The 13853-nt window shown below is 37.9% G+C and overlaps 1 protein-coding gene across 8 annotated transcripts in view; it reads right to left on the reverse strand.

Annotated features, from left to right (window-relative positions):
• Window positions 1–628: 628 nt before the first annotated feature.
• Window positions 629–13853, reverse strand: part of Fmn1 (formin 1) — a 440321-nt gene continuing 427096 nt past the window's right edge. For all 8 annotated transcript variants that reach the window (XM_087207535.1, XM_087207534.1, XM_087207533.1 and 5 more), the window contains 2 exons: window positions 9981–10065; window positions 629–7480 (listed from right to left, as the gene is read on the reverse strand). In XM_087207535.1, coding sequence (XP_087063661.1) covers window positions 7436–7480; window positions 9981–10065 — 130 coding nt within the window. In that variant the 3' untranslated portion in view covers window positions 629–7435. The remainder of the gene's footprint in view (window positions 7481–9980; window positions 10066–13853) is intronic.

The raw sequence follows: 13853 nt of genomic DNA on the forward strand, positions 1-13853 counted from the left end.
ACCTATGTCTGTTCGTCAACGTTGCTATAGATAATGGGGGTATATTTCAGCAAACATCTAGAATTCAAAAAAATTCAAGAGTTGAATCTATGAAAAACGTAACTATACTTGTATTTAAATAAAACTGTTTTGGTTGAAAATGTTTTAGTTTTTTGTTCCTAAAATATCTGCTTACTTTATGTCATTCCTTGAAAAGAATTTGTACCTTGTGCTTGGTGCCAGATATGTACAATTACATCTCTGTTCTGTTTCCCTAGTATATAATTATTAACCCATAACCTGAGGTCACCAGTTCCTGTATTCTCTTTTTCTTGGGCAATTTATGTCTAGTCTATGTTGCTTTTGGGTCAGTCTGAGATAATACCTGGCTGGGTTTACCTGTTTGTTGTTAGACTTGAATGCTTAGCTATAGTGCCCAATGTTGGTAGGGTAGGCAGGGGTGAAAATATAGGAAGGAAGGGGAATATAAATGATGGACTAATTGAGACTGTGCTCTTATAGCTCAGTAGTAATACTGCACATGGCTGGCAAAACAAGTTAGAAATGATTGGTATTCTCCATATTAGAGTACTATTAGGATATTGCTTTAAAAGTCTTTTGAAAACAAAACTGCATTGAAAACCAGAGGGACATGAAACCAAGATTTATTAAAGTATCTTTAGCATATTTACAGTTGAAAGCCATGAATTCAATTCTCTGTGAATTCCAAAAAATATACTTCTATCTCTTAAAACAAATTAACAGAGATATCAATAGATTAGGACAAATATAACCTATCACAGAGATAGAATGCTTTGCATAAACAATCTACATTTTATAACCAATATATATTATGTACAAAAATATGCTTGATATGGTGACCAAGTAGTGTCCAAGAAGAAAAATACACACACACACACACAATTTCATTATGTACAAATCAATATTGGTTCCATCACCCTTTCTTTTAAAAAATAAATACTTCATTTGGTTGCAAATAACATTTACAAATTCAATTCATGAGCATTACCTAGCTTCAACAAAATTAAATATGGAAACAAATTAGAAATACTTATTTTTAAAAATTTGAAGGAAAAAAATACCTGAATCCAATTAGCTTATGTTTCATAATATCCAAGAGTAGGTAATGTAAGGTTTCATGTCTTTAAAGTGCCTTTTCCTTTCCCAAAATGTCTTTATTATTGCTTAAAACCCTTTAAAGTTACTTTACAAATTGACCGAATAATTAATTAAACAGAAAAGCCAAGATTTTACCAGGTCAAATAGGGGACTATTTAGGACACACTTACACTTTCCTTAAGTGTTTTGAAGAATGTAACTGTTACTATTAATCTGAAAATAACCACACAATGTCAACTTCCTGATTCAGATTAGGGGTAGATGTTTAAATGATGACTAGTAGTAAGAACAGAGTGGCAATAAAAAGGCTTATGATTAAAAATGTTTGAAAAGGAGTCAGTTTGTTTAGCAGCACAGTGAGTCACCTGAGAGTAAAAAATTTAGTCTTATGTATCATACCTGGTGACCTCAAATGATTTATACATTAATCAAAAGAATGTCCTCTAATTAGACAGTTTTAAAGTAAAAGCTATGAGAAATTGAGGATTAGAACAAATATAACTCATCCATCCCAACTTTCTTAAAGCAGAATAAAATAAGAAAGAAATACATTTTTCCATTTTTTTAATGGATTTTCCCTTTTCTAAGTGATGAGGTGGTGCTGACATTAACAAGAGGCAGTTACAGCCCTGTGTCTCACTTGGGCTTCTTGGTGACAGTGTAGCTCCCTGTCCAAAGGGCTGAGCAGGGAAACAGGGGTGTCAGAGGGTAAAGTAAGGGAGGAGGGAGATATTCCACATCTAGGATGCAGAAAGGTGAAAAAAGCTGGATCTGGGAGAAACTGTAAAGATACAGTCAGGAAAGATCTGTAGATGTGAGCCAAGGGGTGGCTGAAACATAAGTATTGAAAGGAGAAAAGTAATATGAAGTTAAATGTTGAAACGTGCACAAAGAAAATGAGGTCTATGGACAAGCAACTCCAGGGAAGTGAATCTGAAATTGATGCAGTTATTAAACCAATCACTGGGTTACTTGCTTTTCCAGTTCAATGTCTGACACTGGCCAATACAATGTATTGGACACTTCCATTTGCCTAATACAGGTTACTTGAATTTCATTAAAAACTTGTTCACGATACAATGAAGACAAACAGCTTTCTAACAGAATGCATTATATTAACAAAACACTGTACCAGCCTTGTTCAAATTTTCTTCTCCTCTGTCTTCTGTTTACTCCCTCCTCCCATTGTTTGAAATCTCACAAGACTGGATGAAGACAACTATATAGAGCAAATGCATTTTAGAGAGTAGCATCTAAGGTCCAGGGTGTCATTAAGGAAACTAGACTCTAAAGGACTCAAGAAATTTACATTTCTGGCACATCTGATTCATATTAGGATGCTGACTGATTTCACTTAGGGTCTAAGCATGCAGGCCAATCCTTACTTCCCTGGCCAAAGTATGATCCTCCAAATCAAAGTCTAAGGAGACTACTTCCCACACCAGTCTAAATTACAATCCAAGGAAAAGTCTCAGATGAATCAATGGCATTCTTTCTCTAAAGATTCTTAAAAAATAATCCAATTTTTAATGTTAAAGTTTTTATCTTTTGAGGGGTGTCTAGCAGTGGGGCTGAGCTTATCCTCTTTATGCCTTGGTGGTCAGATAGATGAAGAAATATCATATCCAGGGACAAGTTGGCAACAGAGGATAAAAAGCGAGCTATTTATAGTCCTCAGAAATATATCTAACATGTAAAGATTTTGAATATTTTTCTAGTTCCTTATTGAGAAGAGCAGTACAGTTTTTATATTTATATCCTCTTTTTTATAGATCTCATGGAAAGAAAGCAGAATTCAAAATCTACACCAAGAGTTTCCAGAGGGTTGTTTGTTCAAGAACATCTCTTATCTATACAGTGTGTGTGGGAGGGTCATTTACCTGTGTACTCAGTGGTCTATGGGACTCTCCTTTCATTATGGAAAGACAGAAATGGAAAACTAACCCAGCTGAACAATCGAAAACACACTCGGTTCAGAAGAGGAACACAGAGGGAAGCTATGGAAGTAAACGATGAAGGAAAGCAAGTTGACATGTTGACAAACCATTGCTAATGCATGTAAGAAAACATTTTATTTCTTCCTTTGTATGCTAGGCATAAAATAATAAATTGAAAACTCACACTATCTATGGGGAGAAATATTCATCCTCTTCTAAGACACTCTTACAGTTTCAAAGGTAGAGAACAGCCCAGTGTCTACACAGGTGGAATTTTCAGCATGTGTGACATCTCAAGTGTGACAGAGGCTATCTAATCCATGTCAAATTCTTTGGATATTAATTTCATCCTAAATGTATGGGCTCATTGCATTTTGCTCTCCCAGTGCTATCCAATTTCATTAAAAAGAAAACCCCGTAGAAGTATTTGGATTATTAGCCTTTGGGTTCTTTCTATATGTAAGAGAAGATTTTTTTTAAAAATAGCACATTATATGAGGATAGAATGTAGAATAAATTTATGGCTTCATCTCCCACTTTCACACAAACATTTGAGATTAAATCAGTCTTCTGTAGATCACATACTTGATAGAATATGCAATCCAGCCAGTCCCACCTGACTGTGGACAGCATGAGACTTGATCAGCTTCCCTGAGGTCTCTGTTGACAGAAACCTCACGGTGCCTTCAAAGACAGTTAGTTGGCAGCCCTTTTAATATCATATTTCTAAGTTGTTAACAACACACTTTCCCCAAAGTTTCTATCATGTTATTGATTAAGTGTCTTGGAATAAATAAGGCCACTGAATTGGCTTTAAGTTTAACATGTTAAAATGCTCTTCATCTCACTACCCTTAAGCAAAGCATTGATCTGCGAGAGTTTGGTAGATTGCCCACTGCATCAGAAGGGAAATAAAGAATTGTGAAACTAAAATTCAGTGCCTTTAACATAGTGTCAATGGCTTATGGGTATGCACAAGTGACACAAAATGGGGCTCTCAGTGGCATACAGCTGTGTAACCCAGCCTGGGTTTGGCTTGATTCAACTGCTACTGAAGTTAGGGATATGTTTAGTAAGTTGAAAGGAGGGTTCTGAGCCATGTTTCTCAAAGTGCTTGTCAGCAATATTTTCCAGTAAGCTAAATTCTTTTTCTCTATAGCTGGAAATTCACCCATCAACTTATCTGCATTTTGGAAAGGCTGAAAATATCTATTCTTTTCAAATCCTATGAGCTTGGCCACATGGATTTGTTTTACCTGTGATGCAGATTTCTTTTTGAGGACAAAGTAGCTGACATGAATAAGTAGCTGACATGAATGAAAGCTCACTTCTTTATCCAATCTATTCAGTGGTCAGGACCCTGTAGGCAAAATAGCTAATCTGTAAAATGTAATTATGGTCTTCTGGTGGGTCCATAACCTGTGACCTTTCTGCTTGGCTATACCTCCTGTTTTTGTTTTTATTTTCCAGGTGGGGGACTCTCCTTGAGATAAAAGACATATAGCATACTTTCTGATACTCAAACCTCAGAGGTCTGATGCTTTTTACCTAACAGGTCTATACATTGTTTTAGTGTGACACCTGCTATAATTATCCACTTGATGATTATTGCCAGTGGCTCATGCAAGAATCTGAACTGGTGTCAATCTGTGCCCTGAGATTTAATGCATCTTGGCTAGGAAGAAAGAAGTTGCTTATAAGGTAAGGTTTCTCAGCATCTGTCTAGTAAGTAATGTATGAGTGTCTGCTTAAACATGGGATGGAAATCCCGACCACTTTCCTTTCTAGTTCAGGGAATGCTGTCCCTAGAGTAGCCCACAAAGTCCTGCTTGCCTTAAGTGCCCAAACTACCAAGCACCACGGCAACGACTTCTCTGTAATATGCAGACATATCTGCTGCATTTAACATAACCTCAATTGCAATTCAGACCATTTTAAAGGCCTCCAGATTGTTTTAGATGGATTGCCTGGAACAAACTGTTGTTAACCTTTATGGAGGACAAACAAGTCAGAAATGAAGGCTGTGTTCACAGTGGTGGACTTGGGAGAGGAGCATTCTAGATACATGATGGAGTTCAAACTGGGAGAGAATGATGGAGACTCTGCTAAGGCGTCTTAACACACAAGTCAGACAGAGCAGACAGATCTATCCCTTAGAAATAGACATTTTACTGCACATTTTTAGACTGTTCACTAGGATGAAATCCAAAGAGGGCTGTATTTGTCTAACTCTCAGATTAATGTTTCCACCAGTTATTCTTCAGCATTGGTTCCCTGAGAGGGTGTCCTTAAGGGTACAGTGACACTGGGACCTTCCATGACATCTCAGGAGCTTCCTACTTCAAGGCCTGACAAGGACAGCAGTGCCTTCCACTGAGTCTCCTCACCCCTGATACCTTCATCAATCCTGCAAGGACCTACAGGGATCTAGATTGGAGCTCACTACCCTGACCAATCAGATTATTTTCACTGAATGGGCCAAACTGGCACTTTTTTTGCGTCATGCTAGCAGAAGCATCATGAAGCCCAGGATGGCTATAAGTGGAATTCTCCTAAAGTTGGTGAATTCTCTGTTTTCATCAGTTAAGTGTAAATGAAGAAAAAGTATGTAAGAAAGCAGTAGGAAACGCTTCTTGCTCCAAAGCAACTTCAACCCTTTCTAGTGAATACATTCCTTTTCTCCTTGTCTATTGTTTGTCATTTTCATTTTGAATTAAAACAAACAAACAAACAAACCTGACCTCATTTCTTCCTTCTGAACTATCAGGAAAGGCAGTCAACTCTTGCATGCAAACAGTGTAGGTGCCTTGACTTAATCTTGGTTCCTTGATTCATGAGATTTGCAATGTATTAGAATATGGTTTCCCTTTCATTAGCTGGATCTATTATAGGAGTATCCCCAGGGGGACTGATGCCTGGTAGGCATATCCTAGGAAGACACGAAAGCATCCGGCAAGTTCAGAGCCTCTGGGAATATGCTGAGCAAGGACCAGGCCACACACGGCCAGACCAGGAAAGGATGTAAGATTCTTACTCATTTCTGGACTGTTCTCCACCAACTGGAGGAGAAAGCTGGGGCCCTATCTCATCAAGACCTAAAAATGACAGTCTTCAATCACATTCTCAATTCCTCTCCCGCCCCCTTTCTTTTTCCCTCACAAGACAGATTCAGGGAATGTTGGCTCAAGAGGAAAAAATGTCAGGGAGAAGTTGAAGGCAATTTTCCTCTATGACTCAAGAGCCAGGATCAGAAAAGGCTACCTATCCCTAATATTCATTCAAAGTTTAATACTAAGGCAACCCTCTGCTGTTTATTGGGCTGTAGAGAACTTCTTTTCCCTACCATTGCACTTTTTGAGAACAGATACCTCTGGCTCGCCCCACTCCATGCGCCTGTCGGTGAAGATCATGATAAAAGACAGCCAGTCCTGAGTTTGGAAACTGCCTCAAGTCTTGGAACATGATGTAAAACTGAGTTGCACATCAACACAGCATTTCCTATTTACAAGGGATCCGAAACATAAAAGGTGAATGTTCTGCCAAGAGGTCACTTGTCCAAGCAGCTAGTCTGACCCCAAGTCTGTCCCTTCTCAGTTATTACTGATTTTTTTTGGTGTGTGTGTGGGGGGGAGTGTTTCTGGAGGCCCAGAAATCCACAAGTAACTGACATAAAAACAAAGAATAGGCCTCTCTTAATGGCTGATATTCACTCTTAATATCTTAACTTATTTTCCAGGATGAAGTTTAGGGTTATTTATAAACTGTCCACCCACATACAACTGCATTTTATTTCCTTTTCATTACATGAACAATGACAATCAAATCATTGCCTAGTCTACGAAATACAAAAAAAACAGTTTTGGTAGGTATCAACATTTTTGGCAGGAGAGATTCTATTAAAGTTTGGTGCAACAGGATCAAACTAAGCATAATAATCAAATAGTAACATGGAAAAACCAAGGCCTGAACTCTCCCAAGGTAACTGTCATAAAATAACTTTTCCTTTCTGTAACAGGGTTATACATATCAAACTTGGGTTAGAAAGCTTGAAATCTAACCCTTAATTTTTTTTTTTTTTTTTTTTGGAAAATCTTGGTATTTCTTCTCATCTTATAGTGGAGTGGAGTGTGGACTTGCTTAAGAAACAATTATCAACTATTCCTCAGTGTTCCCTTAAATAGCTTCTCATTGGTCCTGTGGCTTAATAAGGGACTTCTTACAGAAGACACAGGGAACTTATGGTAGATGCCTTCAGATAGTGCTGAGCAAAAAGAACATTTAATGAGAAATCTTTCAAGAACTTCCTGCAGCCCTGGGGTTGTGAAGGAAAATGCAAGGTTCTAACATCTGCACCATCATCATTTTCTTGTCTCTCCATCTTAACTGGTGGCCACACTGGTTTCTTTCTGACGCAATCTTTCTTTCTGTTAAGGGAAAAAAGGAAATTATCATTACTTTTATTTTTTTGGTCTTTTCCAAATTTTGATACATTTCTCAAATTCTGGTCTAAAATGCTGAGTAGAATTATACCAAGTGCCTTAGACAAAAGTGTACATCCTTCTTTCTCCAAAACCGGTTACCTGCTCCTCCTACTAACCCATCACTCTTACCCCACTAGAAACTGAGAAACAAGAAGTGAACAACCAGCCAGTCCACTGACTGTACCCATCCAGAATGCTGATCTTCATCCGGGCAGGCTGGTCTGTTTTGGTTCCCTCATTTGTGACACAGACTGTAATTTTTGTAGTGTTACTCAACGACTCCTCCTACCTCATCCTTGGCCGGCTGTTGGCACTAGGGAACACTCAAGAAATAGTTTGTAGGGAGTCTAGATATGAAAAAACAAAAACAAAATCTTGTTTCCAAGTTGAAGGTATCGGCCAGTAAGCAACTTTGCAGGAAGGAACAATGGCCATGCAAAATGAAGCCAGATTCTGTCTATGCAGAAAGGCAGAAGCTCCCATTTTGCCATAGATGCTTTGCTTTGCTCTCCCTGGACCACCTGCTGAGGGATAGCCTGCTAAGGGAGAGGTCATGGAGGTCTGCTGGAAAGAGGCAAAAAAAAAAAAATATCTATCTATCTATCTATCTATCTATCTATCTATCTATCTATCTATCTCATGGACTCTCACTGCTTCCACAACTCTACAGAAAAAAATTAAGCCTAGTGGGGCTGGGCGTGTCTGCTCCTCAAGAAGGTCAAACAGAGGCTAGAAGGGAAAAAGGGAAAGGGCACTCCTTCAAAAGAGCAGCTGCAGAAAGAAACCTTTTTAGAACAGACCTTCAGCTGGTTAGGACCTGGGAGCTGTGGTGTTGCAATAAATAGGTAAATTAGATTGGATATAAACTCAAGTTGATGAGCTTTTATACACTTATCATGACTTTGGATTCATCCCTGACTGTGAAATTGAATCAGAAATCAGTTTACAAGGGCTTTGTTGATTTGCTATGACCCTCACAAACAATGTAACAGTCCTAACACAGCTTCAGGTTACAATCAGGGCCTTGATCACAGAGCAGGTCGACTTATAAAAGGCATCACAATAAATTCACAGCTTCTACTTTGTCTACGAGGGGCGACCCCATTCTCTCTGTCCCTAAGGAACAGGTTTGGCTGTAAAAGTCAGTGTCAAAGCCCATATAACTGACATAGGAAAAGGGCTAGAGGCTGCTGGAGGAGGAAGATAAAAAGCAGAGTTAAGCCCACAGCCTGAAAATCATACAAATGAGTGTAATGAATGCACCATCACATGGGCCCAACACCTATGTCCACTCATATGGGGACAGCGGACACCACCTCTACCCAGCTCTATGAGACTCACACCTCCATTCGTTGTTCAACTGCATGCAACCCTCATTTAGCTGCAGTTGGGGTTGATAGTAGAGACACGGTGGACAATCATCTCATTTTATCATTTAGAGTTCACGTGGATCTTCAAACAATTTAAAGCAGCCTCCCACCCTGAACAAAAACACAAACAACCTTCTAATATGAAAAGATCGGAGGAGCTATGGGGATACAATTAAAGAAGGTTGGGTTTGAGGGCCAAAGTGAAGAGAGCGATGATACCATCGTTCTCTGGTTCAGTCAAAGCGGGTGGAACTCACAGAGTAAGAAACATGGTTAACATTTACTGAGCTCCCAGTATGTGTGAGGTACATTATATGCACTTTCCCAGTTTCGTCAAAATACCCTAAATCAAAGATAATATTATTTCCTTTTTTTTATATACTCAAGAGAAAGAAAGAAGGGAAGTAAGTTTGCTAAGGTTTCAGAACTATTAAGTGACAAAGCTGGGACTTGAATCTAGGAAGTCTTTTTCCCAATATTCTTAGTTCCTAACCATTTAGCTATTCAATTGTCTGAAACATATAAGTGGAGATTCATTATGATCCTTATGAGAACTACTTTGGAAGACAACTTTCTCTCAAACGTATAAAGACTGAAGAGACTGCTGGTTTCTTGAATAGGAAGAGATGCCAGGTGACCCAAATTCTGGTCCTGGGTTTTGGTATCCATTTGCCAAGTGACACTAGGCACAATATACCATTTTGCAACTCAACTTTCTCAATCATCAAAATGATATATCCTGCCCCTTCCCTAAACGGGGGAAAAGGAACTGATGAAGGTAAAGACACACACATTTCAGAAGAGAAGTACTTTAAGATAAGAGGAATTGTGGTGTGGGTGGAATATGGAAGGAGGCGAAGCGTCAAGTGATGGAATTTGGCTTATTGGACATATGAAGCCATGTTTTGTTCCTTTACCCTCACATATTCTGTTTTACCATATGCTACTCTGTATGGGAACTGAGGGTCTGAACACTATGTTTCATCCCTGACTTTTATTCTTTAAATTCAGACATTCTGGGAGTACCTCAGTTATAATAAAATCTGATGGCTATGTTGAAAAATGCCGCTTACCAGACTAGCAGTGGGATTGACTTTTTTTGTTTCCACTTTCTTCTCTGATGTTAATTTGCTGACTGATGCTTGAGCCATTTTCAATCTGAAATAGAAACAGGGAACAAGCAGGGGAGAGGAGGAAAAGAAAGAGGCAAAAAGAAGAAAAGGGGAGAAATCAGGTTAAATAGAAATCCACATACTTCTGAACAACTAGTACCTTGAAATTACAGTCATATATCATTTTACAATCATGATGTACTTGAGAAATGCACTGTTAGCTGATTTTGTCACTCCAACCATCATGATGTATACTTGTACAAAAGCTAAATGGTAAAGCCTACCAGAGGCCTAGGATATAAGCCTCTACATATTACTGTACTGAATACAATAGGCAACTGCAACACGATGGTTAATTATTTGTGAACCTAAACACATTAAAGCACAGAAAAGGCATAGCAAAAAGACTAGGTAAAAGGAATTTTTCAGGTCCATCATAATTGTACAGGACCACTGCTGTATGTGTTGTCTTCTATTAACCAAAACACTATTATACCATACATAACTATATAAGAATAGGTTTCCAAAGCTTTCCATTATTAAATTCTACTCCAATTAGGTCTTAAATCTTCTCTTGTTCTTTACCAATTAAATTTTTTTCATTGGCTGAGTTGCTCACCAAGATGACTGTGAGAAGACTATGTTTTTGTGAACAAAGTAGTATTTTCTGATAAATGGAATACTATGTACTCATAACATTATTCAATGCTCTCAGCCCTATTTCCTGCTCAGCAAATAATATTGAGACAATTTTAAAAATTGAAGTTGGGAGCAAACACATGAAACATTAAAATTTACTTATTGATATCAATTAAATGAAAAGACAACCTACAGAATGGGAAAATTTATGTCATCTGATGATAAGGGACTTGTATCCTGAATTCATAAAGAATCTTTATGACTCAAAAAGACAAATTATGTTTTTCTTACAATAGGCAAAAGATTGTAAAAGACATTTCTTCAAAAATGAAAAGATACAAATGGTCAACAAGTACATGAAAAGAAACTGAACATCATTAGTCATCAGGGAAATGGGGTACACGAAGTATTGGAAGTGAAGAAGTAGAAAAATTGGAACCTTCAAACTCCTGATAGAACTGCATGTGTTCAGAGGTGGGACTTTTGAAAGGTGATTGGACCACAAGGGCACTATACTCATTTGGTGCATTAATCACACCGATAAGTTCACAGCTGAAGGGGCCACTGGGAGGTGAAGGCCAACCGGGGGAAGTGGGTCTCTGTGGGTGGGCTTGGGAGGTTCCTCCCTGTCTTTTTCTGCTTCCTTGCTGACAGGGATGGAGCAGCTTTCTGCTGCCATGCTCTTTCTCCCCTGGAGTCACTTACCCAAGGGCTGAAACTTCTGATGCTATGAGCCAAAATAAACCCTTCCTCCTTCAAGTTGTGTGTATCAGGTCCTTTGTTTCAATAATGGTAAGGCTAACAAATACTCCATGTGACCCAGCAAAATTCTACTGCCAAAAATATATATATGTATAAGAAAATTTAAAACACACATCCATATGCAATTTGCATGCAACTATTCATACCAGTATTATTCAGAAGTAGTCAAATCCATAAACAACTCAAATTTTCATCAATTGATTAATATAAAAACAAAACCGATATATCCATACAATGGAATATTATTGGGCTACAAACAGGAATGAAATGTTGATATATGCTATAGCACTGATGACCTTAAAAACATTATGCTAAGTGAAAGAAGCTAGTCACACAAAAGTATGCTACATGATTCTATTTATATCAAATGTCCAGATTAGGTTAAATTCATACAGATGGAACGTAGACTAGCAGTCCCATGGTCTTATGTTTGGAGAAAATGTGAAGAGATTGCTAAAAATAAGGGATTTTCTCTACAATTAGATATTGGCAATGGTTGTACAACTTTGAGAATATACTAAACAACATGGAATTATACACTGTTTAAAGGGGTGAATTTTGTAGTATGAAGATTATATCTCAATAAAGCTGTTATAAAAATTTACCAATACAACATGATATCTCCATCAGATTAGCAGATCTTAGTCAGACAATACCAACTGCCAGCATGTGGAGAAAGGAGAACTGCTACATAGTACACTAGGGAGTATAAACTGGTACGGCTGGCTGTAGTCAAGTAAAACTGAAAATAGGCATACTCTGAGAACTATCAATTCCTCTTCTGTGGAGACAGATGTCCAATGGAATCTTTTCTATATAGACATAGGGCTTTCACTCTGGCAATATACCAGACAATGAAAAAGTAGAAACAACGGAACGAATAGGTTCAATGGGAGATGATGAATATATGATAATAACAAATAATTAACATCTGTTGGGTACTTAATTGGTGCCAGATACTCTTCTACCTACTTTATTTGAATTAAACCATTTAATTATGAACAATTTATCCATCCATCCCAGTTTTGGACACCTATAATCCAAATGGCAGTCAGGGTGCCCTTTTGACTTTTTATTTTTATGAGTACATGCTTGCAGTACATAATGACTAACACTCATCATGGGGACTTAGTGCAGGTACGTAACACATCTGAATTCTTTTTACATTCCCTTCCTCCTTACCCTCCCCCTTGTAAACCACTTAAACTCCTGTGACAATCCTGTGAGACAGAAACTTCATTATTTAATTTCATGGGTCTCAACCGCCATGCAATAGTGTCTATATGTTATATTCGATCAGTGGAATATGGTATAACTCTGAAAAGGAATGAATTGCATCTACGAATTCAACAATCACAGGTATGAGAAACACCCTTTTGAGAGAGTACGGAATGCTGCAGAGTGACACAGGGAAGAGGCCATCTAGCATCATGGCCAGGGGAATTAATGCTCAGTCCCATTACAGTGTAACCCTGTGCAAGTGACCTTTCTGCGTGCCTTGACTTCCTAAAACGGAGGTTCCTCATAATAATGCTTGCTACATCATAAGCTCTTTGAAAGGATTTAGGTAGCAAGCTCCAGGTACAAGGTAGCCAGTCAATAAATGTTAGCTATTATCGTTACTGTACATGCAATACTGACGCACTGTATGCAGGTTTTTAAATAGCAACCACAAACCATATTTTTCACAGATGTGTGCATGTGTATATACAGAAATTTCTACCTATATTTATACACATACACAGGTGTATGTACACACATTCAAAACAGACTGGAAAGAGAACTGCTATCGTTTGGCTACGGAATGCCTCTCAAAGGATCGTGTGTTGAAGACTTAGTCCTTAATGCAGCAATGTTCAGAGGTGAAGCCAAATCATTAATGGATTAATTCACCAATGGATTCATAGCCGAATAGGAATTAGGAGACAGGACCTACTTTATCTTTCTTTCCAAGTGACTGTGGACTAAAATCTCTGAAATTTTGAGCCACAATAAGTCTTTTCTCTTTTAAATCAATTTTCTCATAGAACAGGAAGCTAAAACAGTAACTATTTTCATGCAAGAGATTACTGCTAGAAAGAGGGAGAAAGAGACAGGACTGGGGTAATATGTCAAACAATTTCATTTTTCATCTAGAGTATCCATAATGTTTAACTTTAAAACTTTTAAAGAATATGTAACATAGTGTTAATAGGTATAATTCTAGGTGATGAGAACACGGTGTATTATGGCATCCTTTGTAGTTTTCTTTATTCTTAAAATCCCTTCAAAATATTTTTTTTAAATCTCAACTACTTAAGGATCTACCAACTCACAGACATTTGAAAACTAGCATGCCTTTTCTTCAAAGGGTCAATAACAATTTTTCATTCAATATTAATCATATACTTGTTAGCATGTACAAATGGCTGTGTGGCTTGGCTCTTAGCTGAT

The sequence above is a fragment of the Heterocephalus glaber genome, unplaced genomic scaffold (assembly GCF_053883595.1).
Source record: "Heterocephalus glaber isolate CG9 unplaced genomic scaffold, H.glaber_assembly_v1.0 deba00000809, whole genome shotgun sequence".
NCBI classification, from domain to species: Eukaryota; Metazoa; Chordata; class Mammalia; order Rodentia; family Bathyergidae; genus Heterocephalus; species Heterocephalus glaber.